Source organism: Sylvia atricapilla, chromosome 14 (genome assembly GCF_009819655.1).
Source record: "Sylvia atricapilla isolate bSylAtr1 chromosome 14, bSylAtr1.pri, whole genome shotgun sequence".
NCBI classification, from domain to species: domain Eukaryota; kingdom Metazoa; phylum Chordata; class Aves; order Passeriformes; family Sylviidae; genus Sylvia; species Sylvia atricapilla.
Genome location: NC_089153.1, coordinates 3,366,347 through 3,381,806, shown reverse-complemented (window position 1 = coordinate 3,381,806; position 15,460 = coordinate 3,366,347). Strand labels below are relative to the sequence as shown.

At 51.1% G+C, this 15,460-nt stretch overlaps 2 protein-coding genes across 2 annotated transcripts in view; one reads left to right on the top strand and one right to left on the bottom strand.

The window, feature by feature from the left end:
• PSD2 (pleckstrin and Sec7 domain containing 2) overlaps positions 1-1,055 on the top strand; it is a 35,559-nt gene extending 34,504 nt beyond the window's left edge. The window contains exon 15 of the mRNA XM_066328923.1: positions 335-1,055. Coding sequence (XP_066185020.1) covers positions 335-541 — 207 coding nt within the window. The 3' untranslated portion in view covers positions 542-1,055. The remainder of the gene's footprint in view (positions 1-334) is intronic.
• Positions 1,056-7,475: 6,420 nt separating this feature from the next.
• The window catches only part of NRG2 (neuregulin 2), a 152,560-nt gene continuing 144,575 nt past the window's right edge, over positions 7,476-15,460 (bottom strand). Inside the window, 5 exon segments of the mRNA XM_066328919.1 lie at positions 7,476-8,197; positions 9,591-9,815; positions 12,265-12,392; positions 13,693-13,816; positions 14,678-14,780. Of these exon segments, the coding sequence (XP_066185016.1) occupies positions 7,540-8,197; positions 9,591-9,815; positions 12,265-12,392; positions 13,693-13,816; positions 14,678-14,780 (1,238 nt within the window). The 3' untranslated portion in view covers positions 7,476-7,539.

The window sequence follows — 15,460 nt, the reverse complement described above, 5'->3', positions numbered from 1 at the left end:
AACCAACCAAGGTGAGCTCCTAAATCAGGAAGCAGCAGGTCTGTTGATCTCATTTTGCCCCCAGTGTCATCCTCATACAATCACAGGGCAGCCAAGACCTGCAAAAGCTACTGGAGAGTCCTACACACACCCCCACACCCCCACACACCCCTTTCTCCTCAGACCTTTGCACAGACCAGGCATTGTGCTGGGGTTACCTTTGTGGGGTGTGGTTAGTGGGATGCTGCTGGTATAGGATGGTTTTCCTGCAGTAGCTGATGGAATTGTTTCTGCGTGCCGCACACACCGTGGCCTGCCCCTGTTCCCAGGCTCTCTGTTCCCTCTTTCCCTGCAGAAGAGCCGCTATGAAACATACATCAACCTGCTGTGCATGAAGATAAAAGTGGGGACAGATGACCTGGAGAGGATTGAGACCAGTTTCTTCAAGGTGGAAGCCGACGACCTCGCTTTGCGGAAGACGCATTCCAGCCCTTCCCTGAGCCAAGGGCACATGTCCATCAGCTGTAAGGCAGAAAAGGACATTTTAGAGCAGAACACTTAACAAGGAACATGTGCACGGGGGGATGAACCGGCGATGCTCTGCGCTCCTGGACTTAGATTGATGAGCACAATTTTACTTAGGAAATTATATGAGCAAAACCATAGACATGTATGACATGGGGATTGCTCTAGTGAAAGAAATCAAAGAAGCTTTAGTTGACACTCTCTGACAATGCTCTGGCATTTCAGCATCATCTCTTCTTCATTCCCAACTGCACCAGTGGCTTTTCTTTCCCTCCTGCTGCAGCCTGCACAACAGAGGGATATGCTGGTTCTTCGAGGGCTGGGTTGTTCTTTCCTCCACCAGCCCCATCTCTCCTCCTTCCCTCCCCGGAGTCCCCAGCGGTTCATGGTCACGGTCCCCGGCAGGGCAGGAAACTGAGCCAGGACAATGTGGCACCAGCAGCGCTCCCAGAGAAGGGCACAGGGTGGCAGGGGCACGTCCCTGCCCCGAGAGGAGCACGGCGTGACGGGACAGGTGTTGTGAGCTGGTCACCGACCGGGCGAGAGGCGCCTTCAGCGTGGGGATGTCACCTGCCCACGGCAGGAGAAGCCTGGAGGGCCCTCTCTCACCTTCTCCTTTTTATATATATATATATATATATATATATACATATGAACATATATAAATAGATATATATATATAAGGAAACTTTAACGTGGGTTTTTAACCTCAGTGTGCAAGTGAAGGCAAGCTGCCTGGGGAAGACACTAGGGACATGGAGGGTCTGACCAGCCCACCGGGATGTTCTGAAAAAATGGAGTAGCTGTGTATCTTTTTTTTTCTTTTTTTTTTTTTTTCTTTTTCTCCTTTTTTTTTACTCAAATGGAAATCCCACCTGGCTTTGCTGTGAAACATCGCTCTCCCATTCTTGCTTCTTCAGACAAACTGCCCAAGTGGCTGCTGGTTTGGCAGCCACAGGATCCACCACTCTGGGCTCAAGGCACAGCTGGAGCGGTGAGCAAGCTCCAGCAGAACCTTGTGTGCAGGAGTGATCCCACCTGCCTGTCCCTGCTGTATTCCTCCATCCTGCGATGCACACGCTGTACTCTTTTAAGTGGGAAATGTGCTTCTGTTCCTTTCTGCTGTCTGTGGTCCAATGATTTACTGTTGTGCTGAAGTGATTCCTCTGCTTTTCAGTGCCACCACTGTCCTCCCACACTTTATTTATTTCACTGTTTTGTTTGATCCTTTATCTCAGATTGCTTTTCTTTCCCCTAGGTGCGTTCACAGTAATCAAGTTCCAGTTTTGAAGGATCTTGTAGCTGCTAATTACAGTCATTTATTGTTTATATTTTGCAGCATTTTTTAAACAAACAAAATAAGATTTATTTGGACCTTCAATGTTTGAGAGCCTATGGACTACTGTTTTCCATGACAGTTCATGACACTAAAAACCTCTTCCCAACTTTATCGCCTCTTCTTTTATCTCTGTTTCTTTGTACAGTTTGATAGTTTATTTGAAATGATGCACTAAGAATCATGTAAAAAAAAAAGAATAACAATAAAACTGAATCTGTTGGTAAAGAGAATTGGTCTGAAGCATCGTTCCACCATGTGCTGGATTGATCCCAGATTTCACAGCACCAGAAGGCCAGGCTGATTCAGATATCCACCAGCACCTGATGCAGAAACGCCAGGATCCTATGGACAGACAGCACCAGGAAACATCAATTCCTTTCCACAAGTGGGTACCAGCCTACCCATCCTCTTGGATGGTTCTGGAGCAGGTGTGGATAGAGGGGCTGCTTTGGGAACACATTCAAGCAATTCTTCCCTCCATCTGGTGCATCCCAGGTGTGTCTGTCCACACACAGCCCAGAGATTCATGGGAGCAGAAAGGTACCAAGCCCTGCATTAGTGACTGGAGATGTTGTCACAACGGTTCCCAGAAGAGTCTGTGGCTGTTTCTCCAAGGTATCGTTGCTTTTGTGTCAGGTATTGTACCTGCACCTTGCACCGAAGATCTCCGAGATGTTCCTACTCACATGAACTGTCTGGTGCTGAGACTCTCACAGTCAAAGTCCAGGGGAAAGCTGAGCCCAGCTCCTTGTCTCCAAAATCCCAGGTAATATTTTGTACCTCAGTCTTCCCTTTCTGAGCATTCCTTCCAGTGGGCAGTGACATCTCCAGTGTGTTTGAGCTGCCACCAAGAGCAGCTCCATCCCCTTGGTTGAAGATGCCAGTCTGCCATCCTCAGCTGGGAGTAACTCGCAGAGAAAAGCAAGATCTTGGAAAGTCTCCTCTGGGCAGCAGGAAGGAGACAGAGCCATGAGACTGAACACCCAATGGATGTGGGAAGGGGTGACAGCTGATGTGAGACAACACTTGGCAAGGCAGCTCAGAGGATTAAACTTGCTCTTACTGAGTACCTGCAGTTTGCCTCATGCACAAGTCCTGATCCAGGTGCACACGAACATGAAAAAGTGTTGAGAGCATCTTACTTACGTTGATGGCAAAACCAAAAATGCCTTGTTTGACCAATCCACAGCCTCAGCTTGTGTCTTGGATAAAAATGATTTTTTTTCATCCTTTTTCTCCCTCAATGGAGGTCAAGGACTCAGCCACCCACCACTAAGAGAGAAGAGCATCTCGGAGGAGTAAGCAGCCCCATCCTTTTCTCCTCCTGCAGTTACCCAGATGCACTTTTGGACACCCCCAGCCTGTGCCAGCCCCTCTAGCAGGCACCACAACTGCTTTGGCTCTCACACAACCTCACCTAGCGTGGTGGTTCAGCCTGACCTCCCTGCCATGCCACTTGTCCTGGACACAACCACATTCATTTTAGAGGGTCTCCTTTGTGGGGGAGACTTTGTGACCCCAAAGCCAGGATCCAACACTCCTCTCCCTGTGTCACCAATCTGTGTCAGCAGAGCAGCTCCTTGCCCTCTGGGAAGGGCATTAAAGGCACCATACCTGCAGAGTGGAGCTGCAGGAGGCTTTGGTGGCTCCCCCACCTGTGAAAATTGCTGTAAAATATTTACGGCAAAACCCTAGGAACACACACGGCTGGAAATGAGGAGTCTAAAAATAAACCAGCCAGGGGAAAAAGAGAGATACAGGCTTCCTTCAGAGGCAATTGGAGAGAAAATTGAAGTAGCGTAACTGCCTCTAAATATAGAAGGCAATTATGGGAATCAAGGGGCACGTTTAGCAAAAAAAATCACCACACAGAATCCTGAGGCTGCCATGGCTCAGAGCTCGTGGTGTCTCAGCAGATGCAGAACATCACAGATCCCTGCAAACCATGGAGCAGGGAAGTATCCCCCTGTGCAGGGCCAACCCACAGCTCCTCTCCAAGGGACCCAGAGAGATTCCTGACGGGGATCAGCTGCATTGAGCACACCCTAAGATGTGGCCACGTGGTTGTTCTGTGTGCCAGGGACACCCAAGAGCTGTACCTTCCTGTAATGCAGAGGCTGCTGTGCCAGCCTTGGGGAGACTTCTCCATGACTGGAGTTCACAGATCCTGAGGAGAGCCAGGCAGGAGATGAAGCTGCTTTGGGAAGCCAAAAGCACCCAGTCTCTCTCTTCTATGTGCCTGGTTTCCTCAGGGATCAGCCTTGGTGATCATCCACACGTGTCCCTTCCAAGGGGTCAGGTGTTTTCTGCCCATTTCTGTCCATCTCACCTTGCTCTGGGAGCCACTGGAGGAGCTAAGATGGATCAAAGGCAATGGGGAGCTGGGACATGTCCCAAGAGTAACAGGAGAGTGGAGAGCTGCACTGCTGCCTTCAGCATGATATGTCCAAAGGCAGTTGTCACCCTAATCAGGCCTTGACCCTACCACCTTTATCCCAGGTCTAGTCACCTAACACCTCCTTTGCACACTGCTGTTGGCAGGATGCTTCAGCCTTTTACCTTCTGGCAAATCACTGCTGAGATGTCTTCATTCAGGGTGGAGTGCTGAGCCCTCTGGTCTGTCTGGAGGCCCCACAGGAGATGCAATGAGTGACTGGGGTGGCCTGTGACCCAGCTGGGTCAGCCCCAGGGCAGTGATGGGGTTAGAGCAGAAGCAGCTCAGGCTGTGGGTGTGCTTAGCCTGGCCTCCAGCATGGGCAGCACTGTGAGGGCTGGGGAGTTACCTCACAGCTCTGGGCATTCTTAGAATCATGGAATGATTTGGGTTGGAAGGGACATTAAAAATCATCCAGTTCCAACTTATCCATTTCAGTAGGGTTGACTCACCATAACAGACCCCTCTCCTGTTAAGTGAGTTCAGCTGGGACTTTTGAATACCTGTTCCTGTCACTGAGCAGGAAGAGGGGAGTGAGTTCTGAGCTGGAAGGAGCCACAGGTGCCACCTCAGGGACTGTGACCACACCACACTGTCAGTGTGTCCCCTACATGGGGTTAGCCAGAGACACAGATTTGCTGTGGAGGAGCTGAACAAGGGACCTGGTCTGTGTTTGGGTCAGTGCTGCATGGCAGCACTGCCGGCAGGGTTGGACCCAGCACATCTCCACTCTATTGCAGTCACTGGAACAAGTGCCAGCATCATAGCACTTGCCAAGCATCCTGACCTCTCTTGGCACAACTGGAAACTTCCGTGGTTCAAGTGAAGGGGGATCTCCTGATCTGCAGCTGGAGGAGGAATGGCATCCCCCCAGGAGATGTGTGGATAGCATTCACTCACCTCACTGAGCCTCCACTCCTGAGCCCTGCCGGGAAGGTCACATGTCCATGCCAGGTAGAAAAACACTCCTCTATGGTTCTTTATGGGCATAAAGATCTTTACTGAACCAGAGCATCTCTCATATGAGGAAAGGATGAGAGAGCTGGAACTGTCCAGCCTGGAAAGGAGCAGGTTTCAGGGGGGTCTTATCCATGTGTATAAATACCCAATGGATGGCAGTGAAAAAGAGGGAGCTGGACTCTTCTTCGGCCATGAGGCAAGGGCCTAAAATAGTAAATGAGGCAAAGGGCCCAAATTAAAAATAAGTAAATCCAGTGTGAATACAAGAAAACAAATTTTTGCTTTGAGAGGGACCAAACTGGCAAAGGTTACCCAAAGAAGTTGTGGTACTGCCATCTCTGAAGGTACTCAAACCCTGACTGGGCACAGGCCTGGAGATTCTGGGTGCGCTGGTGGAGCAGGAAATGTGGAAGTCTCTTCCAGCCTCAACCAGACTGTGATTCTGTGCATGATGCCTGTCACAGCTCCCCATTTTCCCCCCAAAGGGCCTGAGATTAATGCAGCCCACAGCTTGTTATTTCTTATTTTATTTATAATATAAAAAATGTTCAAGTGTTAAACAGTCAAGAGTTCTGACATTCAGACAATCCAGAGCAAACTTTGACAATCATCTTATGACAAATTAGCAGAGTTTTCTATCTGACCCCATCATGGGTGAGGAATAGAGGGTTTAGTTACTTTATTGCTAAAAGTTAAATGAAATAATACACTGTCAATTGTTGTATTATCTTCTCAGTCACAGCTTCACCATGCATCCGATCTACAGTATCTGAAATGCAAAGGACATGCAGAAGTAAAAATATAAAAAGAAAAAAGTCAGGCTACAATGTAAACAGGTTTGCTGCAGAGAACTGAGGAGAAGGGGGCACTTCCACGGGGGCTGCTCTGCCGCCTGGACACGCAGGACTGTCTCTTTGCGCCACAGAGCCGATGGCCAGAGCTGCTCCGAGTCTGGGAACGCGACGTCCGTCATCGATGGCGGCACGTGACGGTGACAACTGTCCTTACAACACGTGGCACGGTACGGGAGAACCCTCTGGCTGGGCCGCCCCACGCGGGGCCCTGCCCGCCACACCGGGAGCCCAAAGGGCTCCTACTGACCCCTGGGGCAGCACGGCCGGCGACCTCCGTGTCCGGGGTGACACAGGCCGTGACCCTGCGGGTGTTCCCCGGCACTGGGTGTCACACAGGCCAGCCCAGCTCCAGCGGCCCATGGCCAGCCCTGCCCCGCTCAGCCCAGGGCACGCCGCGGCCAGCACGGGCACCGCAGCTGAACGGAGCCGCCCAACGGGACCGCCGGGGCGGCCTCAGCGACCCGCATTCACGGGTACGTGACGGGTGTGATCCACCGTGGGCACAGGGCTGTCTGCCTGGCTTCACCACAGACCTGCGCCAACCCCGCTCCACACCCACCGGTGAGATGGCCAAAGGTGGACAGCTATATTGTAAGGGCTGCTGCTGCTGCTGCGTGATTTCATTTTCTCTTCCTATCCGTGTGGCAAAAAGAAACGGTATTTCTGCATTTCAGCACAGTGCTGTTGGGTTTCTTTTTTCTCCTGATTTAAGCGAAAATACGAGTAGTTTACAGGGCAAGATAGATCCTCGTTAGACATGATAATGGAAATGCTCCCATTCATGTCCTTAATGTGTGTTTAAACAATACTTTAAAGAATAAGATTGTTAATAGCAGGGTACGGGGCAAAGTGGCAAGGCTGTTTTCTTCCAACAGAAGAGCGCCCTTGTGACAGGTTGTCTCCCAAACAAAAATCTATGACCTTAAAAATGCTACTGAAACAGAATCCTCGGCATGAATCCCAGCACTAGCATACAGCAAAAGGCACCACGATAGTTTTGTTTTCTATTTTTAAGTAGTCAAAAATTGGCCCACTTTTTTTTTTAACTTTATTGTTTGTTTTCTTTTCCTCTTCTTTTTTTTTTTTTTTTTTTTTTTTTTTTACTTTTTTTTCTCGGAAGCTGTAAATCAAGACATTACATATAAATAGAGATTCCCTATAAAAAAGTCATTGTCGTTAGCTATTATAAGACAACTTTGCTAAAATGAAAATAAAACATTTTTATTTGTCATATTTTTTGGTTGGTTTTTTTTTCCCCCTCTTTTATATAAAATAAAAATATTTAATTTTTTTTTTTTTATTTTTTTTTCCGTTCCGTTCCGCTTTGTTCTGTGGTTTGTGTGGGTTTTTTGTTTTGTTTTGTTTATTTTTTTGCCGCGCCTCGGCCTCCCTCCTCTCGGCCTCCTCCATGCGGGTCAGGGCTGCGCTGGCAGGGGCACGGGAGGCTCCTAGAGAGGGTCGGGGTCCGGTTTGGGCGCCCCGTGTGCCAGGCTGCCGCGGCCGGCGTCGCCGTGCGCGCTGTGCCCGCGGCACGAGTAGTGAGTCCGGCTGTCGCCCGGCCGATGCAGCGGCGGCGACTCCACATGCGCCGCCTCATTGTTCTGAGTGCTAAGGAACGGCGTGCTCTCGGCCACCAGCTCCTCGTCAGACTCGCTGTAAGAGGCGCTGCTCAAGGAGAAGGAGTCCCGGACGGCTCTGGCTCTGTGAGGGATGTGCCCGTTCAGTTTGGATTTTTTCCACCGCCTGTTGCTGCTGGCTGTTTTCTTTGGCTGCTCTAGCGCTGTGACGTACTCCTGCGTCGTCTCGTACTCGTCGTCCTCTGTGATGCGGAAGGGGCTGGAGGGCAGGCTCCCCATGCTGTCGTTTAGGTAGGTCTTCCTTTGGTAGTAGCTGTCGTACCTCTGCGTGTCCTGGAAGGGGAGCTGGTACCGCCGCAGGAGGGGCTGCTGCTCCTCCACGCGGAAGCTGATGGGGGCCGCCGGCGGCAGGGACACGGCGTGCGCCGAGTTCGGGGAGGTGATCTCGAAGGTGGGCACCTGCGTGGGCATCGAGTAGTGGAAGTCAACGGGCGACAGGCGTGCTGGTGTGGTCAGGGCCGACACGTACCTGGAAAAGCGACACCTCCGTTTGGACACCGAACAGCCCCAAACGTCAACAGCTGAGCCCGCGCTTTGCTGAATGCCTGGCCCAGGGACCTGTGAGGCCTCCAGAGAACCTGCTCGTGGAGGTTCTCCTGGGGAATCACCTGGGGGACCTTGCACTGCTGTGCCCAGGGAGGGAGAGCCGCTGGCTTCAATGGGCAGCATGTACTGAGCATCCCCCAGACTGCTTCCCCCGAGGGACTCGGTGCACAATTCCCACTCTGCATCGCTGCAAACCCTGCAGCAGCTCCCAGCAGGCTGAGTCATGGCTTCACTGCCTTTCATCTGCCTGACAGATGCTTTCTGTTCCCTCTGGAGCTGCCAGGCTTGTCTCTGAGGAAGGTCCCTGGAATTCCCTCTCCCCGCTCAGGCCGCAGATGGGGAAACCCTGGGCATTGCTTTTTCTGACTTAGCAAAAATCTTATGTCTCAAAAAGCCATCTACCACTTCCATTTACTCTAGTGACAACATCAGCATGGTCACTCAGGTCTGGTCTAGCTCCTCTCCAAACAGCCCCTCCTTCAGCACCACCTCTTTCTAAGGAGCAGATCTTATTTCCTCTTGATATTCCCGGTGGTGTGTCTGCCCAATTCCACCTGCCCAGGCCCTCTCACTCATCCAGGGCCTTTTTCCCCATGTGTTTTGTGATGTATGAGACCTCCATGGGAACTAGGTCAGTCTGCCTGAATGGACCAGGGACAGGAAGGAGAGCAGGAGATGCTGCCTTTCTCCTCTACCTAATGGACAAATTCCACTGCTTTGAAGTGTAACTGCCCAGGTGGGGCCATGTGGCCACCAAAAGTCACTCATGGCTACCTGTAAAGAGTGGAGTAAGGGTGGAGATGTGCTCCTACTCCATGAGGAACCAGACTCAGAGGAGAAGTGTTGCAGCTGCTGCTGGTGTCTCAGCTCTGCAGCTGTGTTCCCTTGAAGGCTGGGTCATACCGAGTCCTGTCCCAGGGCTGTGCCCACGTGCAGCACCCTCTCATCAGTCCATCCAGGACTGTGCTGAGGACAGACACCTTTTCCCCAAGTACCTGAGGGCCAGGCCCTGCTTGGCAGCTCACCAAGCCCCCCAGGGTGTTCTCCCAGTCAGCTTCTCTCTCCCAGTTGCTGACTGCAGCCAGGTATATTCTTCCTCTCTGCCACCAGCGTGCAAAGCTGGCTGCTGCCCCAACCAGAGTGGCCTCCTGGGGGAATTGGCTTCCTGTGGTAGCACCAGGGCTGGAGTTTCCCCAATTCTACCCCAGCCCCACTGCTTTAGGGCTGGCAGAGACAAACATTTTTAGGTTTGGCCCAGAGGCATGGCTTGGCTCTGCTGTGCTGTGCAGTGGTGGCAGCAAGCAGTGGGCTCTGACCTCTCGCTGTGGGGCGAGTCCCGCAGGGAGTCCACAGAGTCACGGTACTGCGTCGTGGGCCGCCGCTGGTCCTCGATGCAGAAGGTGGCCCCGCGCCGAGCCCGCGCCTCCACGCACGCAGGGCTGTTGCATTTACTGGTTCCCACTGAGGACAGCATGATCCCAGACTGGGAATCTGAAGTCAGACTCTCTGTTCGCTCCAAGCTCCAGGTGTGGCTTTCATGTCTGTGGAGCAAAGCCCATGTGGACAGTGAGCAAAGGAATCCCCACCCAGCTCTTCTCCAAAGGCACAGGCACTGCTCACACTCAGCTCTGCACCTCCGCATGAGTGTCCCCCTTCTGTCTTTCATCAGGATACATCTGGCCAGGGATGCCCAGATTCCCAACCCTACCTTTGATTTGCCTTTCTTTGCTTCTTCTTGGAGATGCCATTAGAGGACAAAAAAAGTAAACCAGTGCAATAGCAGGTATTTATCCCAGCATGGAATAAATGGCTGGGAGCAGGATGGGATAGCCTCTGGAGGGAGGCCAGGGCAATTCTGCCTCGTGCTTGCAAAGTGTTCTGGGTGTGGAACAACACATTGGCTATGCCAAGGCAAGTCAGCCAAGTTCCTTCAAATGTGCCACCTGCACTGCCAAGTGACAGCCCCTCTGGAATTGCTACCAGAGAAGGAGCCAGGAGAAGCCACTCAAAATTAGCAGAGCAAAGTCTACCAAAGACTTTGGCAGCAAAACACTTTGAAGGTGCTAGACAAAAGCCATGGTGTGCTGAGCAGTTGGAGCCCCACCGGCCCCAGTCTTGGTACAAGGGAGACATCCCACGTCCACAGGGATGCACAGGGGCACCTGCACACGGGTGTCCCCCTGGTGCCACGGCCACCACGCTGACCCCTGACACTGCAGAAATATGTGATCCATGAGAGCAACCCCTCTGAACTCCCAAACTGCGCCAGATGGAGCTGGAGTGTGGGTGGAGGATTTTGGGTGGGGGTTTACAGAGGAGAGCAGCCCTCATTAAGATTTTCCAAGAACTTGTTAATTATTGATGGCTCCAGGCACATGCTCATTTATAACTTCAAACAGCGTCCTCATTAGAGGCACTGATGGAGTAAAATGGAGCCTGATTATGCCAGTAGTTTGCCTCTGGCATGACTTCAAGAAGCACCTGCTTGCTGCACTTGACTCAGAAAAATGAGGTGGCAGGTAGCCAGGACCAGAGGCTACCCAAGGTAGGTTCCTCCCTACAGCTGTCATGAGCTAATGCTGCCCTCCAGACACACTGTTGTGTCTTCAGAAGGTGCCCAGGGATGGCCCAGGCCTTTGAAGTGAGCATGGAAGGCCAGCAAAATGCAGCTCTGCAGGCACAGGAGCCTCTGTGCACCTGGCTCAAGTTTGCACAAACCTACCCAGGACTGGGCCAAAGAGTATGAATGCAAAAAAAAAAACCTGGAAAATGTATTATCTAGCTCATGGTGAATGGGATTTCCATGGAAAAAAGAATCATTCCCAGCTGATAAGTCATTCCTGGCTCCCTCTCTACTTGCTAGAGGTAGAGCCAGAGGAATCTGAGGAGGAATTCACCTGAAAATCCAAGTTCAGCATCTGAAGTTGATCTTGCCCATTGTAACTGCGAGTACTTGCTCAACCCTGAGGAATGCCTGGACCCTAAGGAAACCTGCCTGGAGCCCTCTGTGAGCTTTAGCTGAAAGAATTCCTGCATTTCTGGATGAGTGGAGACAACCCCATCAGGCTAATGCAGGACATGAGCCAGACACGTACCAAAGGCAAGTGATCTCCAAGGAAAACCCCTGTCACTTACTGGAAGAAAGGAGCTGTCTAAGAGGAGGAACTGGAACACCCAAACCCAAAACATCACAGGACTTTCTTTAGAGCATTTGAAGAACTTTTCTGGACATCATAAAAATAGGGAAGTCCATCTGCAATTTAAATGTTCTCAAAAACCTTGAGAAGGTTCAGGTTGCAAGCCATGCCGTTTTTCCTCCAATGGTTATTTTGAAATGAAAACAAAAAATATGTCTCATCCTTTGTCACAAAGCATTATTGGTACTTTCCTGCTAGACTAAGTTTTCCAAAAAGCTTCGGAATTACTTCCAGTGAAATAGGTGCCACCACCTGAGGTGGAGGTTGATAAATTGCACAGGAGCATTTTCTTTCTGGTCAAAACCTGTGACTTCCAAGTCAGACCTTGATTCTGACTACCTGATCCAAACATTTGGTGATATTTTGTGTACTTTGTCTCCTACAAGGCAAATACATTCCAAATATGAAACACATAACCTCTGTGTGCCGAATGAAGTATTTCAGATGTCCAGTGTGGTGGCAAACGCAATCTGCAAAACCTTTCCTACACACCTTTCCCATTTGGCTCTGTACAAAGCATGGAAGCACAGGTTCATTTTCTCCTGTTTTCCAGCTATGTCAGCATTTCAGGGTTCTGCTGGCACCTCCCTGCAGGTCAAAGAACACACTTTTCCATACCCCTCACTAACCAGCTGTGCCTGTACAGTCCTGCAGTGTAGACATGGCCTGTATGCCCCTGCAGAGCCAAACATCAAGTGAAAACAGAAAGGGAGGTGAAAGGAAGATCTTAAAATCTCACAGCATCCTACAGCAAATAGCAGGAGGAAAGCCCAGAGAAAAGGGTATACATCACCTCTGGCTGGACGTTGGAGTGGCTGTGGAGCAGTGATGAGACGGGGAGCAGGAGTGACTTCCCGAAAAGGTTGTCTCTGTTTCCCTTCGGATCACGTGCTCGGTGGCAGAAACATTCTTAGAAATATACTGCAAAAACAGGAACAATCCCACAGATCAGCCACCAGTCTGTGAATGCTGCCAAAGAAAAATTTAGCAGGCCTGATTATTTCTGGTGAAACCTGAAATCAGGTGAGTGAGCTGAGTGAACCCAGAAGCTCCACACCCCACAGGAAGAGACAAAGAGTGTGGAGGTTTTCTCTGCCCCTTCACTTTGAACACTGGGAAAGGGCTGTGGCACAGGGATTGCAGAAGGGTTTGGAGAGCCAAGGGATTCCCCAGAGGACAGTGGAACCTTGTGTAGCTACTGAGCAGAGACACAACTCTGCCCACAGCTGGCCTCACCCAACCGAGTACCAGCAAAAGGAGAACAAAGTGAAATCTGTCAGAGATGTGAGTCCTACAACAGAAACACCAGATGTCATCCAAATGTTTATGCTGAGATATACCTTCATCTAACAACCAGTCCTGCTTCTTACAGGGGCAGTAAGCTCTCTGAGAGAGTCAATACTATGGGGCTAGAGGCTGTAGTTCTTAGAATTCCCTTTCCCCCTTTCTTCATGGTTGGGATCCAACCTAGCTAAATTTTAATATCCTAAGGCTGACCCAACAGAGCTTGCAACTGATTAATTTGACTCATTTCTAACAGTACTTCTTGTTTGGCTCTGCCTCCCCCTTCCCTTTTTCTGACCCCTTTCAAGGCCTTGGTCCAGCAAGGCACTTAAGCCCATTGATGGCCCTATTGAGTTCTTGGGGTTTGATGGGAATCTCGTACAGCTGAAGTCACGAGAGAGGCAGAACTGCACTCTGGATCCTGTCCTAAAGAGACTTAGATTGTTCTTATTGGTGTGACAGTGGCATTCCACCAGGACTTGCCACTTTGCCCAGGACAGGACCCCTGGCATGGGCAGGTGGGCTGATGGAGAGCTGACCACATCCCCATGATGTGCTTCACCGCGGCGGCTCCGGTCACTGCCGTGCTGATCCCATTTGCCATCCCGCAAAGTGGGACTTGACAGGATAGCAAAACAAACAGGAAACATTGGGAACATCTCTCCTAGTGGAAATCAGGGTCACACTTGATTAATCAAAACAAGCCTTTCCCAAGTGCCCGAATCTCATCCTGTACTTCAAAGCAAAATCACATTTCCCTTCAGATGTTGGTTTTGGAAATGTTTCTAGGCAGAATCTTTCCTTTTGCTCAAGGTTGTTTGTGCTTTGCTCCTCACACACAAGCACACGGGTGTGTAAGGACACACATCCACGTCAAAGCCCTGGCAGAAAACAGCCCCTCAGCAGCGTGCAGGGAGATGGAGGCAAAGGGTCTTACGTCAGCCATTTGGATTTCCTCAGGATCCAAACGAGGATGGCTTGGCCCGTTGGCAAGGCTCCGGTTTTGATGAGCAGGACACATGTTCTGCCGCAAGTGGTTATGCATTTGTTTTCTTTGTTTCCTTTAGAACAGAAAAAATCTATTAGGAACACTTCTCTCATGGGGCTCTCTGCCCCCAGAGATGAAAGAGAAGGCAAGTCTTGGATATGTGAATGTTCCAGTGGTATTTGCTGAAAGTTGCAAACAACAAGAAACAGGGCGTTCAACACTTAACACCTCCTACTGCTTTTCTTCTCAGGGACAATTAGGGAAGCTGGGTCCAGGGTCCCCTTTCCAAGACAAGGCCCAGCACAAAGTAGCAGAGGCAGCTGCCAGTGGGGGAGGAAAGAGGGGAGAAGGAAAAGGGGAGGTGAGTCCTGACTTGGCCTTGGTGACAAAGCACTTGGCCTGTCCTGTGTGAAGGACAAAGTGGCAAAGCCTACCCATGCCCGTGGTGGGACATTTGCTCCACAAGACCCCCTGAGTTGCAAGGGCATTCTGAACTGAGGTGCTGGCTGAGAAGGGAGAAAAGTGCTGTCCAGGCAGGCAAGGCTGACCATAAACGAGGTTCCTCAGTCTCCTGTTCATTAGGATTGCTCTGGAAGTCCCTGCAATGTACATAGCTGAGCCCACAGCTCCTGCACAGCAGCCCAGTGGGCTTCTGCTGGCTCAGGGGCCAGCTTTTCCCTGTAACACAGCATCACCTGGCTGGGTAAAATGATGCTGTTGCAGGGGACAAGCAAATGCTGCCAGGAAAACATTCTATTCAGATGCAGTCTGGTAGATAACTTCACTGGCCTCCTGCACAAGACTTTTCCGGGAGCACCACAGCACATCAGCTCCTAAAAATAGCATCTGGGTGAAAAGCACGGAAGTGTGGAATGTGAACACTGCCACTCACTAACCTGTGGCCAGTTGTTGCCTGCCAGCCCCCCATACTCACTTGGTTTTACAGTAAGCTACCACACAGACGATGCCCACCACAAGCAAGGCAACACAGATTCCTGTGATGGTTAAAACCCTCTTCTGGTAGAGCTCCTCCGCTTCTGCAAATGGAGAGAAAGGAAGCAGTTAGCCACGGGCTCCAGCAGCAGGGCTGTGTGTGGCTGCACAGGAGCCAGCACTGCGTGGGGGTGAGATGGAGCACAGGGCTCGGGCAGACCTCCTGCCACTCCACTGCCCATCTAATGGCTGCCCCAGAACCTTCCTCACCCCTCAAAAGACTCTTCTGTCTCCCTGCACCTTTGCCCTCTCTCACTCGGGAGCTCACCCCTTCTGCACTCACCACTTCTCACCTTCCCTTCTTCTCCCACAGTGACTATTCTCAAACAGCCCCACGATTCTCCTCTCCCTTCCAGCAGATCTCCCCTTCCTGGTGCCTTGATCAGCTAGCACAGAAGCCCTGGAGCATGCCCCACTCCCCACGAGCACACAGGATCCCTGTGATCCCTGACCCCAGGCTCTGCTCTGGGCTCAGGATGCCTCTGCCCCTGCATGCCCTGGAGCAGGGTGGTGTGGGAGGACCACCCAGCAACGGGCCCCAAAGCATGTAGGTGCCAAAAGGGGCATCCTGGAACAGTCAAAAAGCAGCATGAGGATGGAAAAGTGAGAGCGTGCCAGGCAAAGAAAAGGGAGCGGAGTGATTCAAATCCAGGAACCAGTTATGGATTTTTAATGAAACCCTAGGAGGAGATCCATACCATTGCATCAGGTAACTCAGAGGCAC